The following is a 23746-nucleotide window of genomic DNA, read 5'->3' as shown; positions in this document are numbered from 1 at the left end:
GCCTCTTTGGCCACTCTCACAACCAGAAACAGGATGTGTCATCCTTCATCCCATCCCATCATGAGTTTTCAATTTTACTCACATCCATGTGGATAAAACCATCTCTTTATCCCACCTCCCTTCTTTTCACTTTAGTTTTTATTAACCAGACATGCCCACATTACGTTCGTGACTCTTTAGTTGACTTTTAGATTAGGAGAGTGTGGTTATGGGTTTCTATTTATTCTAGTTTAACAGGGAATGTCTTTCCTTGGCTTCTTTTGCGGCTGCTAAGCAGGTCTGGGTTTTGCAGGAGGTGGTCTAGAGGACAATTTGTTGTTATGAGGGGGCTCTCAAGTTATCGGGATTGGTGAGCACAGCACTGGGAAGACGATGCTATGGTTAGGGAGCAGGGGACGGTTTGGGGGAGGGTGACAGGGGAGCGAGTGGTGAAGTCAGTGGGTGCATGGGTATGACAGCTCTGGTTGTGAAAGGGTAGGAGGTTACATGGAAGGGAAACTAAGATTTTAGAAGGATTGTTTGGGATTAGGAAGTTATTCCAAAATTCTTTATTCTGTCAATTAATGAGTATAAAACACATAAACATTTACATACAGCATACTGAAATTAGTCATCAATACACATTAAAAAATTCAAACATTAGAGGTCATTACTAGGAAGGTATCTCCCAAAAAAGGCCATGGCGGATAAATACTGGGGAACATGGGTAAATTATCAGGAAATCTCAGATTTCAGCAAAAACTATTTATGTACTGTTAAAAAAAATAAGTTTGTTATTATAACATAAAATCCATGTATTCAAACAGCAAAACTCAGTCATGATTAATTAGCATACATCTTCCTTAATTTCAGAGCAGAGACAATAACGTTTAAACCCGCATAACATATAGCAGGGGAGTTTAGGCGCTGAATATACTGCAACCCTTCCTTATATGTTCTAAAATTCATTGGTGGGCTAGGAGCGGTCTGACTCTCACTCCTTTTCCCTACCTCCGACCTCCTTCCTTCCCAAGGCAGTTCAAGCTCAACTACCCAGTCCATGTAATTCTATCCGTCGTGTAGTTACCAACCAACAAAATCCGCAGCTATCGTCACTTTACCTCCTGCATCCAGCATCCTAGCATCCCAGCTACACGCATAGCCTGCCCCTTTCCTCTGCTATTGGCCACTGTACATCCGCTGACACTTGTGGTTCGTTGATTGTCCAATCGTTCACAGAGGTGGGCGGTTCACAACAGTGATCGACATGGCCCGGCTAAGATTGGTTGGCCTGCGGGGAGCTGTCACTGAAAAGCAGGAGTAGGGGAGGGGGCGCGGGCTCGGAAGAAGCTAGTAGGGGAGCAAGGGGCGGTAGCGCATCCTGGTCCGCACTGCGCGCTGTGCTGCTGCTGCCGCCTGAGTCGTGGGCCGCTCCTGCAGGCAGAGGGCAGTGCTTAGTGCCTACCTCATATTTCCCCTGGATATCAGAGGCAAATCTATATTTTATAAGTGTATTTTTTAAATAATTACTCCTGGGAAGGGGAGACCCGGAACGATCATGGCGCAGCCAGACAAGAAGTTTTTCGAGAATCTTTCGGGCTCCGGTAAAGCCATCGCGGTGCTGACCAGCGGAGGGGATGCACAAGGTAAGCGGCTCGGGGGTCGGAGGTGGGGGTGTGAGGCGAGGGCCGTGATCCAGCGCTGGGTGAAGGTCAGAGTAGGGACTCTGCATTTCATTTGGAGACTGCTGTCTTGTTCTCCTCCTGGGAAAATAAGCTCACCAACTCCAGTGGCGCCCAGCTCACGAACGGCATCCATGGGGACGCGAGGGATGTTACGTGCCAAGCATGCTCCACGGGAAGGCGGTGACTAACGAATTACATAGAGGAAGTGCAGCTCATGAAAAACTAGTGGCTGTGAGAAACGGATGAGAAGAGATGTTATCTCTGTACAGCAAAGAAGTGACGTAATGTAACATTTGAATAGAATACAGAGGAGATGAAATGCAGGATGCTGGTACTGCCCATCGTTTATACACAGTCCATTGGTGTGAATGATACAAATTCAAAGTTAGGGGTGTGTGGCTAGAGTTTCCTCTGGAGATTAATAAATACACGTACTTCGCCTTTGGTGTGGAACAAATTCCTTGGTTTTGTCTGGATGCGGGTGTCTACTCTACTTAGCTTGTTTTGGCACCTGCACGCACGATCTTAGTCTGCGCCCATAGACCCGTGCCCAGGCTTTAGCCTGTGTTTAGCACCACTTAGCCTGTTCTGGGCCAGTGGTGACGGGCACTAGTCAAAACTTTGCTTAATATAAATGACACCAGATCAGAATAAACCTTGGCTGAAGGATATATGCCCAGATGTAGCCCCGTGGCGTAACGCAAAACCATGCCCCCCTGCAGAATGTGCGAGGGGCCACTGAGATTCCCATATCTCACAGATAGTCATTGGCGTTGTCTCTAAAGGGGGCCCAAGAAGGTCGAGCCCGCCGCCCCCTCCCCAAGCGACCCCCCAAGCAAACCCCCTCCTCCGCTTGGAGGGGCCTGCTTTATGCCCCTCATGCCCATTCGTTTGGATCGCTACTCACTATAGAACCCGCGTTGCAGTGGCTCCCTGAGTCAATTCTTCAGGATATGGACATGGTTTAATTCTCTCACAGGCGTCCCGAGAGTGTTTATGTGTGTACATGAGTATGCGTAGGTGTATGCATCTGTCTGTAGTTGTGAATGTACGTGCGTCTGACTGGCGCAGAAGTGTGCGTGCGTACCCGTGCATCCATCTCTGGATGCCCGCGAGAGCAGAAATGTCCTCTGTGTGTGTCTGCTTCAGTGGCCAGCCACTACTGACTCTCCGGGTGACCCGCGGATTGCCTTGTGTTGCGTTGACGGATTAAACTCACTTCCGGATTCCTGGAACGCTAGGTGTTACCTGCGCGATCCCAGGCTCGGCCTTTCAAGGGATGGGCTCCGGAGCTCATCTTTCTAACAACACGATCCGGCTGGAGCAGCGGGGAGGGCTGAGTAATCGGTTCTTCAGAACACCATATGCTGCAATGCAGGTTTTCTCTGAGCACTTTCAGTCACGGTCACAACCGGCTTTCGTTTTCACTGTTAGTGTTAACAGAACATATGTCCTGTACTAGCGGAGTTCAAGGGAGCAGACAGAGGGACCGTGTTCGACAAACGGACGGAAAACGTATTGCATGCAAACCTCCAAAATGGCTATCCCGTTGACAATATACAAGATACTACTGTGATTTGAGGCCCTGTTGCACAGCACCGACATACACCAGACATATGACATCCTCCATGTAGAGACATGTAGAATAGCAGAGCGGGATTTTTGCATACGAGGGAATATGTTGGTGTAATCAGGGGCGTAAAGTACACCTTTCTACCCCTGTGCTGTAGGGTGTCCTCAAATCCTCCAGTGGGCCCCTGTCACCTATGGAAGGCCTATACTTATCTGTGAGATATGAGAGACTCAGGGGCCCTCTTCAAATTCTGCCGTTAGTTCCATCCTTTTGCCTTACGCCATCGAGCGTAATATGTTGTGCAATTAGTAGGACACAAGGCGGCTGGATGCGGCGCATGGTACCTTAGTCTAGAGCTAGATATTCCTCAATACTTCCCAGAAAATCCATTCTTGTCGGAGGAGCAAGTGTGTCACCGAGGAGGATGTGACGCAGGGGTATAGCAGGGTGGGGATTCAGAAACGCTAACATCACGGGAGGGCCTTGAATGGTGCAGGTGTGATGATGGGCTCCATCGCTGTGGGCCCAGAGCGATGATCCAGGTTTAAACCGTTGTCTAATCTCAGTCCCTTCGTTAATCGGATCCATCGGTTAGAGGCGTACTTCTCTTAGTGCAGCAGGAGCAGTGGCGCCGGTGTTCAGAGGCCCGAGGGGCTCACTGAACCCTGATTATCGCTTCATTTTACTACTCAAACAGCAGCCAGTGAGCCCATCTCCTTGCTCGCTCTAGAAGGCCTATGACTCAGTAGTATTTAGCGTGCTCACCTGTTATGGGAAGTCTGATTATATAATAACTGTTTCTGTCACTGGCGGTGATAACAGCGGGGTACCCACTTTAACTATCAGGTTCTCCCAGTGCTAATTTTGCGCCTCGAACTCTTTAATGTGTTTTCGCTTCCAATTGTGCGACTAGGATGGCGGCAGCATGTTGGGCCTGCACCTGTGTTGAAATAGCAAATTAGGACACTTTGCCTGCTCTCCTGTAGGATAAGTCGAGTGTCCTCCAGCCCTTCTTGTGGTACTCGTCCGGGGAATCCCTCCCTCGCTCTTAGGCAGAGACCGTGCGCCCCGCCTCCCACCCACCGCTGCCTAACTCCCCACGAGAGGCACTGTGCCCCCCTCCAGCTCTCCTCTGTGACGGAAACGGTGACTCACTCTTCTGTGGCTGTGCCCTTCCTTTCCTCGGACATCCTCTCCCTATGCTGATGATGCGCCTACCTCCTCTATGGATATACACTGCTATTCCCCCATCCCCGAATATCCTTCCCCCTCTCTCCGCTGTGATTGGGAGGGGACGCCTCCTCTCCCAGAAGTCGCTGCTCCCTCTCCCCATCACCCTTCCCTGAGACAGGGACGATGATACCCATCTCCACAGTCCTGAAGAGGAGACGCCTCTCCCTCTCTCTCCCCTCTACCTCCCGTGTGTACGTGATCTGCTGCAAGTCTCTGCAGCTTCCTCTTCCGTGCGTCACGGTGCGGGCGGAGGTGGCAGCAGCTGCGGGAGGGGAGCGGGGGGATGCCCACCCGGCCCGGCGCGCCTTCCCCTCTCAATGTCACCCTCCTGCCTCCGTGCACTGGCTGGAAAGCACGCTCCGATGTAGGAAGCTGGCACGAGCCCCTACGCCCTCAGACATCAGAGCGCTTGGGCGCCATGGACAGCAATGGCGATGCACAGCCCCTCGGTTACAATCCATATCATTGGGCGGTTTATTAATGCAGGTGATGCAGCGCGCTCCTGCACCCAGAACGTGCTCTTATCCGCCCCTCTTTTCATCACTTCCCGTTTTTTTTTCATTTTAGAATGATGAAGACCTTGACGGATGGAGGGTGTGACCTTCACCTCTTGCGGGTTTCTTTGCGGTTAACTCCAAAGAGAGGGGGGGGGGGGGGATGGGTATACATTATTTTATCTTAGACTTCCAGAGTAGTGCCAGATATTGTACGAGGAAGAAGAACATAAAGGTTTAGAAGCAGCGTGGCTTTAGGGTAACTGAAGCAGCCTTCCCCCTGAGGAAGGCAGTTTATGTGAATGATTTTATTTTAACCAAAGTATTAAAAAAAACGTGATGGATAAAATGTTTGAATCGATATCAGCCACGGAAAATTTCAAAGAGTCCGTCGTTATTTCGCACACCATGTCCCCTCAGTTTGGACCCAGCCATTTTCAAATCAGTCTTGACCCTGTTCAAATGGAACAATCCAACTCAAATTGCCAAGGACTGGACTGCCAATCCATGCCCTCTCTGAACCGAAACACAAGCAACCCAGGACCGCTTCATCCTAGTTTTAACTCCCCATACATTGGCACACCAGCCCGCTATGTACAGGTGTAATCCGGTAAATTAAACGCGTTTTTTTCACCCAGCAACAGGTATGGCAACTTGGGGCCTGACCTGGCTCTGAAGCCAGGCCTGAAGCGGTACAGCTGCGAACCTGCCTGGCGCCAGTCAACCTAACTTCAAAGATGAAGTATAACCAGGGTGCGGGTCATGTACAGTGCGAGAAGACATACCCACTCATCCCACCACACAGGTCAAGGGTTTGGTGAGCGAGTTGGGGTAGAGTGGATGACGCAACCGTATAAAGATTTATGCCCAGGAGCCCTGTTTGAGTGTTGAGGGTGGTACGTGAAAGCCTGAGGGCATAGAGCACGTGTCAGATAACATAGTGCGGGGGTGTGAACGTTTTGGACTGATGTAAGGGAACAGGGGGTGTTTGCCCACTCCAAGGTCGGAAGGTGGTGGGAGAAAAAAAAGTCAGTCAGTCGCCTGACTTGCCTGATTTATGTTTTCACCTCTCTCAAGTTCAAAAAGCACTGGGTAAAAAGAATATTTATGATATGAAAATAAAATTCTGTCATGCCTCCAAGCTTTGCCTGGCCTTTGGAAAGCTCTGACAGTGCCACCGACATAATCTTTGAATCCGGCCTGTCACCCGCCACCTCTGCTTAGCACTGGGCGAAGACAGGTCTGAGAGGTGCTCCTGACGGAGGGTGGGGACAGCGCCCGCAGAGACACGCAAAACCTTATAACCTCTCAAGGTCACCCCTGCTGCGGTGGCCCCAGGGACATTTATTTTTAGAAAATAGAGCGAAACGAGGCGGGGCAGTGAATCCACTGTAGCAGCACAGAGAGAGTGAAGCAGACAGACAGCACGCCACAGCCGGGGGGAGCCGGGCGCCACATCATATTCGTGTCCGTTGCATCACTTCACCTCCTCACAGCGCTGCTGGCCTGTGCTTGCAGGTTTATTGAAGCTAATGTGAAACGAATGCGTTGTTTTCGACGATGCGTGTCACGTTCATAAACAATAACTCCACATTATGGCATTCTTGGGTAAAAACGTATCCCTCAAATTGCCCGGGCTGTGTTTTTTTTACAGCCTACCTGTCGGCAATGTGAAACCCCTGTCAGGCCTGATGGTATAGAGTCACCACGGCGCCTTCCATGCTTGCTCTCAGACACTTTCCAGGATGCCTGTCACAATTTCAGTCCTATTCTAACTTAGAATAATCAAAATACCAGCTGCTTCCTGCGAAAGTTCAGCAGCCCTCTCTCTCCCTGATGTACTTGACAACTGCCTCACTCTCCCGTCAGGAAGCAGCGGCGCAGCAAATGCAAAGGGCCTGGTGCAAGTACGGAAAAGTCCCTCGTTACTGCCCATGAACGCACAGCTCCAGAAGTGTGCAGAAGATGTACATTACATCCCCAGGATAGATTTTCTAAAACACGTCATCTAAAGTGGCTGTATACCTGCAGCCATTCCAGTGACATCTATTTTAAAGCACCGCCGAGGCCTGCGTGAGACCGTCAAAGGGCCACTCTCCCAAAGCTCCCAGCTCTACGTCTACCTCTGCCATAACAACCGTGCTCATAGACACTCGGAGCGAGGATGTGGAAAGCCAGGCACTGTTTCACTTTGGCCCCGCGGTTCAGGAAGTGCTACACAGTATGGCATTCCTTACATGGTAATGCAGAACGAGATTCTCGGGCTGGAGCAGCTCCCACAAAAAGCACTACTTCCTGTAGCCGCAGGTGACCAGAGGCCCTCCTGCGTTCTTAATACAGAGATGACGCATCTGCTTTTCTTTCAGTTAGACGGAGTCCAACGTTTCACATTTTCAGACGCAGTTAATTTTGCCGCTTTAGTATTGAACTCGCATTCGGTTATCCAATCACCGGGATGACTCCCGAAGTGTAAAACAATAGCACGTAGGACGACAAAGCGCAGTGAAGGAAGTGGAAAAAACTACTCCATGAACCTAGAGCCTCACAGTAAAATTTTACATTTACTAAAAAATCTGCTGCAAACAAATTGGCAACAAGGAGATATGTCACAGTAAACCGTTTCAAAGTTACTTAATTGGTCACAAAGAGGTTGCGTTTTAAAATATCTTACTGGATTAAGACACCTGCTGTGGAGAACATTGTGTTTCCAGCAATTTTGAAGAGATTATACTAGTGGTAAAAAAAACTCTAGTGGTTAACACAGTTCTTGGAAAGCTCTGTGGTTTATCCCATCACAGTTTTAACTCTTAAAGTGTCATAGATGGTTAATGGGCCTGCTGCAAAACACAGCTCACAGATTTGTATTTCTGTTATATAGGTAAGTGAATGAATGAATGGATTTAGATTTATAAAGCGCCTGGTTACTCCAAGGGAGTGTCCCCACGCTAAGCAAAATCAGGGCCTGGCAAGTCAGTGGCAGGAGGGCTTCTAGCTCTGTCTAAAGAGCCAGGTCTTCAGATTTATTTGGACACTTGCCTCAGACTGTTCAAGGCGTAGGTTAATTGGCATAGAATTCCATAGCTTGGCTGTGCGCAGCCCAAACCAGCTGCCCCCCAGTCGTGCTCGACGTACTCTGGGAATTGCTGCCAGCGCTGCTTCTCTGGATCTAAGTGCTCTGGAAGGAGCGTAAGCCTTGATCAGGGGGAAGAGATAACTGGGACCCCTCGGTTACATTATCCTGTGCGTGAAACACAGCGCTTTAAATACGATCCTGAGTTTGACGGGGAGCCAGTGAAGTTCAGCCAAACCGTGGCTGATGGAAGACCATTTCGGTAATCTAAGAAGCACCCGGGCTGCAGCGTTTTGTACTCTTTGCAGCATTGCCAGCCTGCCTCTCGAAGTGCCCAAGTAGAGTACATGTGGTCGAGCCGCGACACCAGCAGGGCATGCACTACTGTTTTTTGTGCTGCGGCCGGTATTACCCTCAGAAACTATTGCTCAGAAACAATTGCTTTTGACACTAAGATCATTTTGTTTCTTCCAGTTCATAGTTTGCAAGACTTCTAATATGATACAGTGAAGAATTTACCAGCATCAAGGAGCTGCGTGCTAACTGTAGGTCATGGGTTTAGATCCTTATCGTTTTTTTTCTCAATCTGATATTATTCCAAGATTGCAAAGAAGGGTTCTTTTGGGAAGTAATAAAGCCTTGTTAGTACTGGCAACCACAATCACTGCGTTACGGTTTGTATCCTGACTTTGTGTTTCTCCTCACCATTCACTCTTAACATATACTTTCTACAAGTATGGATGATATGTGATTCCTAAACCTTATAACCCTCAATGGCTGATGTAAAAAATTTCCTGTGTATTGACTTACATACTTGCATTATATATTGTGTCTCTGTGTATGATGTAAAGCACCCTGACACCCTACACTGGGATGAATAGTGATACAAAAGTATTACATAAAAAAAATAGTAGGTACCGTTTAAATTAATATTTGTGTAATTAATCATACAGAGAAATAAATCTTGAATTTTTGCAGTGCAGGAACATCTCTTCCATAGGGAGTTGAACAAAGTTCTGCTTGTCCTCCCTCAGGAAAAAGAAGACCGCACTCAACCTAAAAAATATTACAGAAGGCCATGTTCACTCACCTCTACCATTCACTTACGCAGTATTGCTGGCATTGCAGATGCATTTGTTTTCATTGATGAACTCTCAACGTTTCTTTGCGGCAGCACCTATCCCAAATGGCTAAATACCAGTCCTTATTTTGTAAATAAATCAGTAAACAAATGTAGGGCCCACATTTTTCTCATTGACTGAAAGTGATGCCTCAGAATGATAGGTCATGACTGCCTGTTCTTGGTTCTATCTTCAGCCAGTTTCTTCCACCACCCTACACATCCTGTCTCTTTATCTTACTATTGCGATTGTAGTAGGGAAAATCGAATCCCAAATATCGACAGGACAGAAAATAGTTTCTTCTTTATTGAGGTAGAAATTATCGAAAGGTGAACAGTGGGAGGTAAGGATTTACTATTCTAAACTGCACACCTACATACCTCGAAGATTTATATATATCACAAAGGAACTTGTATTTGCAGTTAAGTGTAGAAAATGTATAGAAATGCAAACCAATAAACAGTAATTCAATTCAAAAGACCTTTATTCGAATTTCATAAAATCCATAAAAGTACAACAAAGAAAAACAACACATTTGTACAATAATACAATCCATAAAAACACCACAATCACAGTAATTCATTTGCAAATATACAACTAACATAAATAATTTTCAGGGATTTTCCATCGTTTTACGTGCATGTACAATTAATCTCAGAAAAGTGCTAGTGCGAAAAATTAATTCATCTGTATCCAGGGAAAATAATAGTGAACATGATTCCCCCAATGTAAGAGGTCTTAATTTCCTAAAATAGGGAGTTAAAAACCAATTAATATATTTTAGATAAAATTTGCAGAAGAATAAGAAGTGGATGTCATTCTGTTTGCTAATTCCATCACATGGGCAAGGATTGTATTCTACTGTGTGATGATACCCCAAAGGGAAGGCCAACAAAGTTTTTACAGAACCTGCCCTTAAACGAAAGAGCAGCGATCGTTCCCAATTGGACATGGGGAGAGTTAGGTAAGATGGTAGTGGGTGTCTACACAAATCATACCCCATGTATGTAGCAACAGAAGATTTAGACAGCTCCTTCCCCAGTCTTTCTGAATTAAAAAGTGCATAAAGTGCTTGTTTGACTATGACCTTATCATTCATCTCAATTCCTGTGGGTTCTAAGAAAAGATTGCCTTTATCCACTGCACATAATGTTTTAGAGACCTCAGCTAACCAGGGTATGGACATGTGGTGGTCACACTTTAGGCAGTCTAATATAATGCTTTTGGTTAAGGTCGCAAAGTTATTTGTCCAAATCCTAATCCAAAATAGGGCTGGTCTGGCTCTGATAAAATCGCATACATAGGGGAGATTTAGTTCTTTGTGGCAAATAAATTCAGAGGCTGAAAAGGGAGCACCCAATATTTTCCTACAGAAGCGATTTTCCTCCCGTTGAATCCCTGAGTTTCTCCCTGAGCCCCAGACCTCAGCCCCATATGTTGCCACAGGAATGCACTGTAATTTAAACATTTTTAAAATAGCCCTAGTGGCACCTATTTTCTTCGGGCGTTGGAGGCTCAGTATAGAATTGGTGGCTTTCGAGAACTTGCCCATGGCGTGGGCAGAATGCCCACCCCATGAGCCGTTCGCAGCGAAAACCATTCCTAAGTATGGGAAGGAGGTTACGGATTCTAATTTATCCGAGCCTACATTTATCGTGTTGAGCTTCCTTTTCCCGGGTCCGCTAGACATGATAAAAGATTTTTTAAAATTCACACGCAGATCGAGTGCCTCCATATGCTGGACGAATGCTCTAATAAGCAAACGAAGAGCATTAGGGGTGCGGCCCATAATGACCGCATCATCTGCGTATAATAAAACTGGTAGTTGATTCCCCTGGATAATTGGCACATCTCTCGTCACTTGTCTCAAGGCTTTGGCAAGACCATTAATATAAATAATAAATAGCAGGGGTGCCAGAACGCACCCCTGCCTTACCCCCCTACCTATTTTTATGGGTCCGGACACATCGCCACCAGACCCGATCCTAACTTGTGCTTTAAGGTCTGTATGGAGGTAGGCCAGAAAATTAACAAGACTTGCATCCAGACCATAGTTAGAAAGCATAAGCCATAATTTGGATCTGTTAACTAGATCGAATGCAGATGAAAGATCCATAAATGCAAGGTAAATTGGACTAGAGCGGGCAACATTATACTTATCGATAATCAATTTCAAATTTAGGCACTGCTCCACCGTGCCTACGCCACTCCTGAATCCCAGCTGGCACGGGTCCAATAGGTCAGTGTCTTCAGTCCACTCTATCATCCTATTGTAAATAACTCGTCCAAGGATTTTTAAGGTATTGTCCAATAGCGAGATTGGACGATAGTTGGCTGGATCTGACCTATCTCCCTTCTTAAAAATGGGAACTATGGTGCTGGTCGCCCAGGTATCAGGCATTGGCACCATAGGTAGACTATTGAAAACATTGAGGAGAATTGGTGCCCATAGATCCGTGTTATACTTAATAATGTCTATGGGAAGCCCATCGGGGCCAGGGGCCTTGTTACCAAGGCTTTCTTTAATGGCTGTGACTATCTCGGGGAGGTCAATCTTGAGATTGCATGTCACCCTCAGAGTAGGAATAGTTACTTCCTTAGAGGGGGTAGCATATATTTTGGCAAAATGGGCCTCCCAGCTACTACTAGTAATGTTGCAGCTAATTGGGGACAGTTGTTTCCCCATATCTCGCGTCTTCCTAACGGCTAACCAGAAGGGGCCGCTGCTCTTCAAATTTGCACTCGCGACCAATGCTTCCCACTGTTCTACCAGCAGCGCAGCCTTCCTTTCAGTAATTTTTAGCTTGTAATTTTTCCTGGCCATCTGTACCTCCAATATGCACCTTGGATTAGAAGACAATGCTTTACGCAGGTCCCTGTTTGCCTTAGAACAAGTCGAGTCAAACCATCTCGGTTCTTTCGCTATTTTTGGTAGTGGGACTAACAACAATTTTTTGATCACTAAACACAATTTGCCAAAGTCAGAGATTATTCTATTATTATCTCCATTTAAAAATAGACATGAATTAATTAATTCAGCATGATCATTCTGCACATTTTCTAAAATAGCTCCGCTATCAATCCCCCTCCATTTCAGCCGCAGACCATCACTTGATGGCGTAATGTCTCTTGCACCAATAGATTTCAAATATACAGGGCGGGAGCCTAAGTGCAAAGAAACTGTGAGGGGGTTGTGATCACCAAAAGATGTTTTTATCACCTTGGATTCCAATACACGGTCCAGCAAATCGGGGGACATAAAAATAAAATCAATAGTAGAACAACAGTCGCGCCCCCTAAACGTGGGGACATAGTCCATGTCAGATGTTAGAGATACTTCCATGGCATTCTCAAGGGTATGTTCATTCAATAATTTTGCTATTTCAAGCCCCCTTTTTTCAGCTTGATCCGTGATATTGTTGGTGTCCTCGGTCCAAGACTTCTTTGGTAATTTAGCATTGAAATCACCGCCGATTAAGATCCCTATCCCCCCCTCTGATTCCAAGTTTGTTTCCAGTTTTCTTAGAGAGGGCTATATAGTTTGTGTTGGGTGTAGAGTAAAAATCATTATTATAAAAATTAATTATAAAAATCCTGGGTTTAAGTTTAAGCTTCAGCTCAAGGACCTGAATGTTCGGATTTCCTTCTGATAGGTCCTTAATGGTGCCTCCCACCAATGTACTAACACCTATAAATAATCCTCCTACTGCACGGCCAAAAATAGGCTTCTTTGAAGTTATACTAAAACAGTGGTAACCCTCAATGAATAAGTTGCTGACAGCCCATGTCTCCTGGAACATAACAATGTCTTTGTTATCCAATAGCTTGATCCATTGAGGGTCGAGCAATCTTGGTTCCAACCCAGCAACGTTCCAACTAAGGATGGACAATTTGGGGCGTTTAAGGGCACAAGAGGTATTATAGCCACTAGACTGCTTAGGTTGAATTGATGGAATAGTTATGTTCTCAAGTATAACTGGGGACATAGTCAAAACAGTGCGTGATACCGTTGTCACATTCTCATTGCATTGTACATCTGAGGGATTTTCCTTAGCAATAATTTGTGCATCCTCACTCCCCCTATTTCTTTTCCCCAGTCAATCTTGACATTCCAAATTGGAGAGAGCATGTTCAAAACGATTATGCGTTGGTATATTATACATATACCTTGGCTCGTTCTGGGGCATATTAAAGTTTTGTTTAGGCCTTACATAGGGTCTCTCCCTTGGATTGAGATAGGAGGGAGTGGGGAGAGGTAGATATGGGAATTGATATGGTGGGGGTATAATCCGATGGCCTAATGAACGACCATTCCTTAAATTAGTATTGAACTCTTGGTAAGGGTGTTCATAGCCATTGGCAATGTTACGATTCATGCCCCGCTGATCTGTTAAAAAGTTAATCCCAGGGTTAGAATGAAGGTCAATTAAATGTCTATAAAAATACCCGAGGGGAAGCAGAGTAGTGTTAAATTCCCAGGGTGAGGGCAGTGGGGCTTTTGAGAGTGTGGATTGCACCCATTGTGGAGATCTAAAATTTATAATGATGCAATCTCCTTCAAAATTTTTCCTCAATGGGCCCACCCACCCTACTCTCTGTGTGTGAATAATTTCTCCTACTCCTTCCATTGGGAAATTACAGTTTGCAGAAAGCCAGTGAAGAGTTCTATTTCTTAGGCTTGTGTAATTTTCCTCTTTGGTTTCCTCCAATTTTGGGACATTGGCTAAAATCAAAACATATGGTCCGCAATCTGGGGGCAAACTAATGCGGGCCGGAATCTTTCTCTTATTAATCACTTCAATTATATCAGGCTTATCTGCTAAGTGATCTTGGTTAGCATCCTGCACTTGCCTCGTTACTGACCTGTTATTTGTGTCAGTGGGTTTCTCCCTTCCTCCCGAACTAACTGTTGTAGCTGTTTTGGTGTCTGATGCCTGTCTGGCTGAGGATTCTGTGTTTGGTTGACCTTTATTTCTACTCAATTTAGATGTAGAGGGGGAGGCATTGGTCTCCACTACACTTTTCTTGTTGGCCATAGTGTGTTGTGGTTTTTGTATATTAGTATTGGATGCAACAAGGTGTGATGAAATTATAGAGTTACACCCTGTGCCTAATTTCAACACATGGTCATCTAATGCCTTCAGCCTCTTGTCAATATTGAGGATTTGTTGACTAAAAGGTCCTAATAGAGTAGTTATTAAGGTCTCCAGTCTCCCCCAGAAATCTTCATTACCCGGCATAGCATTATTTAATGAGCTTTGTTCATTATTTTTGCCCGAGTGCACCTCACTTTGAGTATGATTTTGTGCTACAGGAGAAAAAGGCCTACTCAATTGAGAGCGTCCACCATTCTCTCTACGTTTATCTACCAGTGACTCTAAGTGTTTCTGTTTCCGCTTTGCTTTTTGTTTTCTTGCTTTTTGACCCCTAGTTCGTGCTGGTGTACTATCACTTTTTTCTTTATCTGTGGTTGATGCGTCCGTGTCTAGACATAATTCTATCCCTTCCTGCTCATTAATTAGGGAAGTATCAGTGATTCTATTAACACTTGATCGTGACATGGACGGTGTTTGTGATAGTCTATTTTCCATTATGCGATGATTAGGGGATACACTGTCCAGGATTATACAATTCGCATTTGAGTTGGTGCCTGGTAGCCCCGCATAGGAAGTTATGTCCGATGTGGCCGCCAGGGAATCCAATGTATTGTCCTGCAGTAAAGGTAATTGCGTGCTTGGTGGGAGCGAGAGGCGTCTTTCAGTGCTTTGAATGGCAGAAGCCACAACGCCGATCGTCCTCTGCAGCATTTTATCAATTGCGGTCAAACTAGGCAACTGGGTGGGAGCAATAACAGTTGAGGGAGATGTTAGTTGCTTACGACTAGGTTTAGGCGCAGGTGGTGCTTTTTTCCCCATTTTCCGATCAAAGTTTTGAGTGTACTAAGCAGCAATAGATAATTAAATCCCAGGCACAGCGTATACTTTACTCACGAACTTAGCGATGACTTCCAATTGCACCAACTTGAAAAAGGACCAAGAGGGCTTGCCCGGCCCGACCTCCAGCGACCCCGGACGGCCACAGACGGCCCGCCCTCTGCCCGGGCTCAGCCCGGCGCCGCCAGCGCGCGTCCCGCGTCGCGGAGGGAGCCGCCGATTTTAAAGCGCCTCCGGGCGCGCAATCACCTGGATTGGGGCGTGGCAGTGAGGGCTCACGGGAGCTGTAGTCTCCCCCCACCGCGGCCCTCGATGTCGTCAGGGCAGCGGAGGAGACAAACAGCGTGGGTGCCCCGCCAAGGATCCGCCGCTCTGCTACTCCGGTAGGTGTTTGATGCGTGGCCTGGGTCGCGTCTGTTTGCAGTTTAAGATTCCCCCGCTCCACCGAGGGAGCCGCCGATTTTAAAGCGCCTCCGGGCGCGCAATCACCTGGATTGGGGCGTGGCAGTGAGGGCTCACGGGAGCTGTAGTCTCCCCCCACCGCGGCCCTCGATGTCGTCAGGGCAGCGGAGGAGACAAACAGCGTGGGTGCCCCGCCAAGGATCCGCCGCTCTGCTACTCCGGTAGGTGTTTGATGCGTGGCCTGGGTCGCGTCTGTTTGCAGTTTAAGTTGAACAAAGTTCTGCTTGTCCTCCCTCAGGAAAAAGAAGACCGCACTCAACCTAAAAAATATTACAGAAGGCCATGTTCACTCACCTCTACCATTCACTTACGCAGTATTGCTGACATTGCAGATGCATTTGTTTTCATTGATGAACTCTCAACGTTTCTTTGCGGCAGCACCTATCCCAAATGGCTAAATACCAGTCCTTATTTTGTAAATAAATCAGTAAACAAATGTAGGGCCCACATTTTTCTCATTGACTGAAAGTGATGCCTCAGAATGATAGGTCAAGACTGCCTGTTCTTGGTTCTATCTTCAGCCAGTTTCTTCCACCACCCTACACATCCTGTCTCTTTATCTTACTATTGCGATTGTAGTAGGGAAAATCGAATCCCAAATATCGACAGGACAGAAAATAGTTTCTTCTTTATTGAGGTAGAAATTATCGAAAGGTGAACAGTGGGAGGTAAGGATTTACTATTCTAAACTGCACACCTACATACCTCGAAGATTTATATATATCACAAAGGAACTTGTATTTGCAGTTAAGTGTAGAAAATGTATAGAAATGCAAACCAATAAACAGTACATTTTATCAAATAAATTACACCAAACTGACAAATATCAAACAAGAGGAAGTAGAGATATGAATTTGTAAAGTTTTAAGTGGAACTACCACCAAAAAGCACAAAGTGCCATTGATACTTCAGTAATTTCGGTAGAATCGGACCTAGGCCCAATTTTACGCTGACCGCAATAGAGCGCGGTTTGATACACAAACCGGGATTGTTTTTGTCAAAGATATTACCTTCGGAGTTTAGTCATTTAAGTCCTAATCCACCACAGGATTCAAAGGACCTCAGGGGAGTCACTTAGAGGCTCACAGGGTGACAGGTAGAGGTCAAAAGAAGTGAGTAGTCTAGGTGTAGTTGCTATTGGTCAGCTAGGTAGCTGCAGGAAAAGGCCCTTGTAGCTTGTGTCCATGTAGCTTTAACAGGAGGTCAGCTTTATGCTCCTTGGAGTCCACGTCTTTGTCCTGGGTACAAGAGAGAGAGTAGGTCCAGTACTCTTGGGCACTTCTCAGGTTGCAGGCAGCAGGTTCAGGCCTCTTTTGATCTTATTCAGGCCCAGGCGTGCTTTTAAATGGGTGCCTTAAGATGCCACATGTATGCCTGGCACAAAGTAGTGGTGGGAATGACCCCTGGGAATGCCATAACCAATGGGGGTAAAGGTTCCCGGGGTTAATCCTACCTATTTTGCATATTTCAAGATGACCAAAGTCTTCGGCCACACTAAATTGAGCTCTGCAGACTGGGTTTGTGTATTGGGAGTGTAATGTGATGATTCTAGTACCCTGCCATATGTAACACTAAAATTCAGCTGAGGGAGTCCCTGTACCTGCAAGGGACTCAGAGACAGAAGTCTGTCAGAACAGAGCTGAGTCTTCAGCAACCAGATGGTGAATGCACACAAATTGTTTTGAAATCCTGTTTTTCTCCTTTGCAGTGCACCCCACATATTATACATAAACCCAGTAGACCTGTCAAACAGGCTTTGACAATGTTATGTCACAAAGAGACCCACAGTGATTGGGGCCTGCATGGCTGCGGGGGTAGGGGGGAGAGGGGGACGGAAGAAAGGCCCTGCTCTAGTGTCAGCTTTTATTTGCCTGATACAGGAGAGGCCCCTTTGAAGTGAGCCCCAAGTGTCTTATGAAAAACCCCAGCAGATCTGTCAAGCAGAATGTGTAATTTAAGAAATATTTGACACTTTAGTATGAAAAAGGATCCTCACAGCCTTACCCTGCAAATGCTGTCAGGTTCAGATTGGTCATCTCTGCTCATTCAAGTCAGCCTATGGTTCGCTCCTGGCGGCAAGTTCACACCTCATTAACATCTATTCAAATGCTAGTTACTGGCTGGTAGAAGTGGGACATCAAAATACAGATTTAGCTTCTAGGGACTTCAGGCAGGGCAAAGGTAACTTTCTAAAAGTCATCTTTCCAAAATAATTATCACAGATCTAACTTCACCAGTAAATTGTGATTGTAATCAATATTTAAAAACATCCACAAATTGTATCTTTAGCTGTTTCCTAGCCGGAGATAACATTTATTAAACTTTCTATTGTATCCCTATTCTTTCTTAAGGAGCAGCCAAACCTGCCACAGTGAAAATAGCTTTCAGGGCTTTTTCGCTGTATGGACATGGTTAACATTAAACCTTTAGATGTCCTACTTGTAAATACCATGCACCTGGCCTTATAGCCAATAAGGCCTTCTTAGGGCTGGCTTATTAATGTTTAAAAGGAAGGTTTAAGCCTGTCATAAAGAGTTATTCTGACAGGTCAAATTTGCATTTAAATCTACTGCACAGCTAAGCTACAGTGGTCTGGAGACATGCTTTACAGTGCCTCTTCACTGTGGATTGCACGAGTGCTGCATTTTCGTGGTAGAATGTAATTTACAGATCCTGGGTTCACTAGGTACCAAATACTAGGGACCTATAGACAAATAAACCAATCAGGTGTATAATAGTTGCACCATGTTGAAAGGAGGAGTACAAACACTTTAGTGCTAGCTATCAGGAGTAAAGAGCTCAGAGTTCTTTAACCAGCAAAAATAGGATTCAGCAAAAAGGCAAAAGCATTTGGGGTGAGCCTACAGAGAAGGCACATTTCCAACAATACTTAATCTTTTCACCTCAATTTTTTTCTTTAAAAACGTGATATAACCCTGATCACACACATGAGTAAGAAGGCCAAATTGTTAGCCCCAAACCTGAGGATTCCAGTTCCTTTGTAAACTTGTTTTTTTGTCCTTGAAGGCTCTGTTGTGAAGGTGATTATACACCTTCTCAATAACCTGTCACACCCAGCTACAGCAGGCACACACCCTATTTAGCATTGAGTGCGTGCGTTTAGGCGCCAGTCAATATTGCACAATCTAATCCCAAATAGCGTTGTGAAATCACTTGCTGGTAATACTGCTTTATAAATCAAATGAAAACAATATTTCGATATAGAAGCTTTGCAGCCACTGAAGTATGGATTTATTGTAATTCATCTTTGGAACACTGTCACGTGCAGCATTTGACCTTATGCACACTGGCAGTAAATCACTGTGCACAAGTGGAATGTCAAGTATGTCAGGATTCCCATGTTAGGATATGTTGCACCTGCCCCAGTGTGAGTGTTTGAAAAGCAGACAGGACGTTCAGGTTTAATAACAAGAAAAGGCATGGCGTTTTAAATTTAAATAGAGATTATATTTTGACTATTTTTCATGTATTTATCGATGTTTTGGGTTAGCAAACCTATTATGGCCGAATTAACTAGGGAGATAACTAACATCTCATTAATGTTAAATGGCCAGTGTAATGATTTGGAGTTTTACATTTTTAAAAATGGTATTGTTTTAGGTAAAGCATATGACCTATTGGACGAAATAAGTTATTTAGAGGTCTGTGGTTACCTTACGGCTCGCGAGCCAGCCAGCTCAGTGGAGGATCTGATATCCACTCCCTTGACAGACGTTTGCCTGCACCGCTTTGAGATCTCTGCTTTCTGCGATGCCACAGGGTTTCTATATATGAACTTTGTAGGAGAGGGATAAGGTCTAACGCTGGCTATGAAAGTGGTCACAATCAAGCTGCCAGCTGGATTACTTTGTCCATCTTTCTAAACATGTTTTTAGTTTGACCTTAAATAAGAATGTGCGGTTTGGTGGCAGATGCCAGTCTCCCTAATTCGAATATGTGATAGTGGAATCCAAGGACAGAATTGGGTGAATGTTTTTTTTTCAAATTTGTCGCAGATATAATATTTTCTACTCTGCCAGCCAAGGGGATATTGATGCAGAAGTTATTCACTCTGGGCTGGGAAGCATTCCAATTGGCTCATGCCAAGATTCAAATGTTTTTGTTTCTCATTACAAAACAAAAGTGGTGGGAAAAGAACTTCATGGCCTTGCCTGGAACTGGCAACTAGATGCAAGATTCCAGTCATTGCCTCTGGGAGTGAGATCAATACACTTTTCAGACTTTTAATTTCCATCGTATCAGGGGTGCAGTAGACAGATGTTAGTCAACTATTTTATTTCCTAGTGTGTTAGCTTGTGAGCAAGGGTAGGTTAGACTTAGCTTTCCACATCTATGAAAATCCGAGAATGCCCTTCTCAGGCTTTTATTGCTGGAAACCAAATGTCACTAAATATGGTTGAATTTCACTGCTGAGATAGTGGAAGTGGAAAGCACAGGAATTTGTTAGGAGTTTGCTCGGGGTGTTCCCACTCATGTCTATGAGGCTAATACACTTTATAGGCCAAAGAAGATGGAATAACCCCTCTTATTGAAGGTGATTCCCAAATCAGCATACTCAGGAAAACGCAGAGACTGTCTCTGTCGCTAGCTAGAATTGTTGCTTTTTTCCGAGGACTGGTTGTATCATCTCCCTATGAGCCATAGTGCTGAAGCGGGCAAGTGCCAGACAGAGACAATATGTTTAAGTTAGAGGTAATAAGGATTACTGCCTCAGACAAAAAAACTGTATGTACAATCTGTAGTGATTGAAACGTGCTTAAGAGAATGGCTGTTTCCCTTGAGCAATTGAGGCTCTGGATATGGGTTGAGCTGGGAAATTTCAAATAGCAGAAATCATGGTTACTGTCTTAGAATTCATTTTTTCAAACAAACTCTAGTGGTTAAAAAATGTCGGGTAATATTATTGTTTGTGGAAGTCTTGTACATTTTAGGGACTGAAAATGAGTTGAGCTGAAACGGTTCCCAGCCAGTGTTTGGTAAAGGTTGGTTCTTTAGGTAAAAATACATTTGGGCTTAGGTTTCAGTCACCCAAGCAGGAACAAGATGCAGAAGGATTCCAAAGCTGTCTCATCCTCTTCGCACCTGCTCCTAAGTGCTCCCATTCATGATGCGTGATTGGGTAAATGTTCCGAAAAGTGAGAGCCAGCGATTAGGGAAGTCTGAAACAAAGACTGTAACTTCAAACATTGCATCATAGTTTCTTCCAGTTCACCTTTTAGAGGAGATGTAACATGCTTAAGAGAGAAGGTGTTGGAGGCGATGTCTAGCCAAGGCAGGAAACGTCCTTTAGAACGAAGCCGTAATCCCACTGTGCCTTCCCAGCTTCGGCAATACAACGAATGCTTCTTTAGTAAGCATTCGTTCTGCACATAAATTGTTCGAACGACTTTCTTTAGGGGGAGCATTGGTAGAATGGTGTTAGATTTTAAGTCCAACACCTTCCCTACTGTTGCGCAGACTGGAGTTGGAATAGTAAATTCACCTATTCCAAAATCCAGCGCCCCCCTAAGGCAAGTCATTAAAACGACTTGTCTGCTGAATGAATGCCTACTAAAGACGCCTTCATTCTAATGACGGCGCTGTGAAGGCACAGAGTGATTCCGGCTTGCAGAATACCTCAATACATTCAGCCAAGGCTTGGAGTTCAAACTTCCTTGTTGCTCGTGTGCATTACCTGCTATATGCTTCAAACCTACTGACTTCGCAGCTTTAGGGAGCTTGCAGAAATGTGTTCCTACCATGGCCACATCTCAGGCTAGTATGCATTTAACATATTTCTAACTAAAATGCAGAAGACTCAGGTGATGACATACAAATCCCACTTGTTTCTGGTGATGTCAGCAGGCAAACTGGACTCTATGTTATATTATCTTTGTCAAACATCTCTGGGGCATTATTTGTCCATGGGATCTTTAAAGTCATTACAAAGCCCAGGGCAAAATTCTGGCCTGCAGAAGGCGATAGAACCCCAAGATAACTGCAATGGCGGTCAGCTAGCTAACACCTTTATGCACAGATGAAGGTTTCTGATTGGTGTAGTCTTCTAACTTCTAGGAAACCTATTATACATTTTCTCATCTTGAGAAAAAGGAGGGCAAAATAGCCATTCCACAAGGGGAGGGCAGCACTAGGAATGCCAGCCATTCAAATGATGCATGAAATATCCTTCTGTATGATAGATGTACAGACTCTGATGTTATAATTTAGTATCATTCAGACGTTTGTCACACCTAATGAGAAGCTAAATACGTTTTGACTATGACTCTGGAGAAGTAGGTTTTGGAGTTTTGGGTAATTTTATTTCTAGGTCTGCCTAAACAACTAAACTGTCACCAGACATTATGTGATGAACAAAAAAGAGCTTTCAGAAGTACTACTGAGAGAGGGACTTAAACTCCACCAGATGGTGTTTCTCATTGAGCACAGCTTCTCATTGGGCAGCAATTGTGTGTGTCCTCTGTTAGGTGACTTGTATTGTTTTTAAGAGGGCTTGTATTGTGTTTCTATTGGCTGCTGGAGGGTTTCTCCGCACATAAGATGTCTCCCACGTTCCAGCCCAATGGTATGGCAGCATGCAAAAGGGGAACTCTCCATTATCCTGCACTAGTATTTGTTGCTCTACTGCTAATTTCCCCTAACTAGATGAAGCAGTGCGGAGAGTGCATGTCCATCTGTGCATGCAGTTGAAAGTGGGCACCTGTCTTCTGCTTACTCAGAAATCTTTGGTAATGTCAGTAATTTCAAATCACTTGAAAACAAATCACATAGCTGGACATGTTATTTAGGAGTGGGAATGACTTGTTATGTGTGTAGTGAACTAAGATTGGTGCATTGGCAGAACTTTGGTCAATCTTACCATGCTGCACAGACTTGCGTGTGTTGATCGGTTGTGGAGTTGTGTACATGCCTTTGTGGCACGTAAACACTGATCTGATTGTGCTCGGACTGGACTTTTCTTGTGGAGGATCCAAGGTGAGTCAGGCGTGGACCGGGTACGAAACTGGAGCTGGTCCATGAGTGCCAGTCTGGTCTCAGGCATCCCCCTGCTGACTCTGACATCCTAGATGTGTGGAGGGATGGGCAGTGCATCATTGGCTGCAGTTTGGAGCATATCTGACTTCTGGTGGTGAGAGTGAATAATGGTTAGATCCATCACAGGATCTATGTGGTAGCCAGGCTGGTCATGCAGAGCCTCCCACCTGCTGCATGCAGTGCTGCTCATGGTTCTTTTGGTCTGGCAGGTCACTGAAGAGCTAACTAGGTGCCGCTGTGATCCCAGCAGGCCATGGGGTAGCAGCTCTCTAAGGCATATGTAGGAGCGGTGTTTGACATGGAACACCTCACTCGACTGCCCTACTTATCAGTGAGAGGTGAAAGTGCAGTGTGAGAGGTGTGTGAGTGGTATTTGAGTGCAGGGTGAGTGGTGTGTGAATGCAGGGTAAGCTATAGGTCAGTGGTGGGTAAACAGTAGGTTAGTTCAGGGTGAGTGGTGAGTGCATGGTTAGTAGTGAGTGAGTGCAAAGTGAATGGTGAATGAGAGCTGGGTGAATGGTGAGTGACTGCTGGGTGAGAGGTGTATGAGTGGTGTGTGAGTGCATGGTTAGTGGTGTGTGAGTGCAGCTTGAGTAGGAGGTGTGTGCAGTATGAGCAGTGGTTAGTGTAGGTGAGTGGTAGATGAGTGCAAAGGTGAGAGGCTGAGTCCAGCGTGAGGGCAAGGTCAGCAGGTGTGAGTGCAGGATGAGTGGTGTGAGTGCTGCACGAGTGCTGTCTATGCAGGGTGATAAGTTTATGAGTGCTGTGTGAACAATGTCTCAATGCTGGGTGAGCAGTGTCTGAGTGCAGGATGAGTGTGCAGGATGAGAGGTGTCTGATTGCATTGTAAACATGTCTTAGTGTAGGATGAGTGATGTGTATGTGCATGGTGAGCGATGTGAGTGCAGAATGAGTAGTGTCAGAGTGTGCAGGGTGAGCAGTGTGTGATTGTGTATGGTGAGTGGTGTCAGTGCGGGGTGAGCAGTGTCTGAGTGCAGCTGATTGGTGTGTGAGTGCAGGGTGATTATTCAGGATGAGGGGTAGGTATCTGCGGGCAAGGTGAGAGGTGTCTGCATGCAGGGGGATATTGTGTTTCTGTAGGTGAGTGGTGTTGGAGTGCAGGGTTAGCAGTGTCTGAGTTCA

General features: G+C 45.5%; 1 protein-coding gene across 4 annotated transcripts in view; it reads left to right on the top strand.

The window, feature by feature from the left end:
* The first annotated feature begins 1257 nt into the window (after window positions 1-1257).
* Window positions 1258-23746, top strand: part of PFKP (phosphofructokinase, platelet) — a 299364-nt gene continuing 276875 nt past the window's right edge. For 3 of the 4 annotated variants that reach the window (XM_085631900.1, XM_085631899.1, XM_085631898.1), the window contains exon 1: window positions 1287-1625. In XM_085631900.1, the coding sequence (XP_085488026.1) occupies window positions 1538-1625 (88 nt within the window). In that variant the 5' untranslated portion in view covers window positions 1287-1537. Of the gene's footprint in view, window positions 1626-23746 lie in introns of all 4 variants that reach the window. The other variant, XM_085631901.1, reaches the window with a different exon arrangement.

This window comes from Triturus cristatus, chromosome 10, assembly GCF_964204655.1.
Source record: "Triturus cristatus chromosome 10, aTriCri1.1, whole genome shotgun sequence".
Lineage (NCBI taxonomy): Eukaryota > Metazoa > Chordata > Amphibia > Caudata > Salamandridae > Triturus > Triturus cristatus.
Note: the sequence above shows the minus strand (reverse complement) of the source record. Positions and strands in the feature narration are given on the sequence as shown.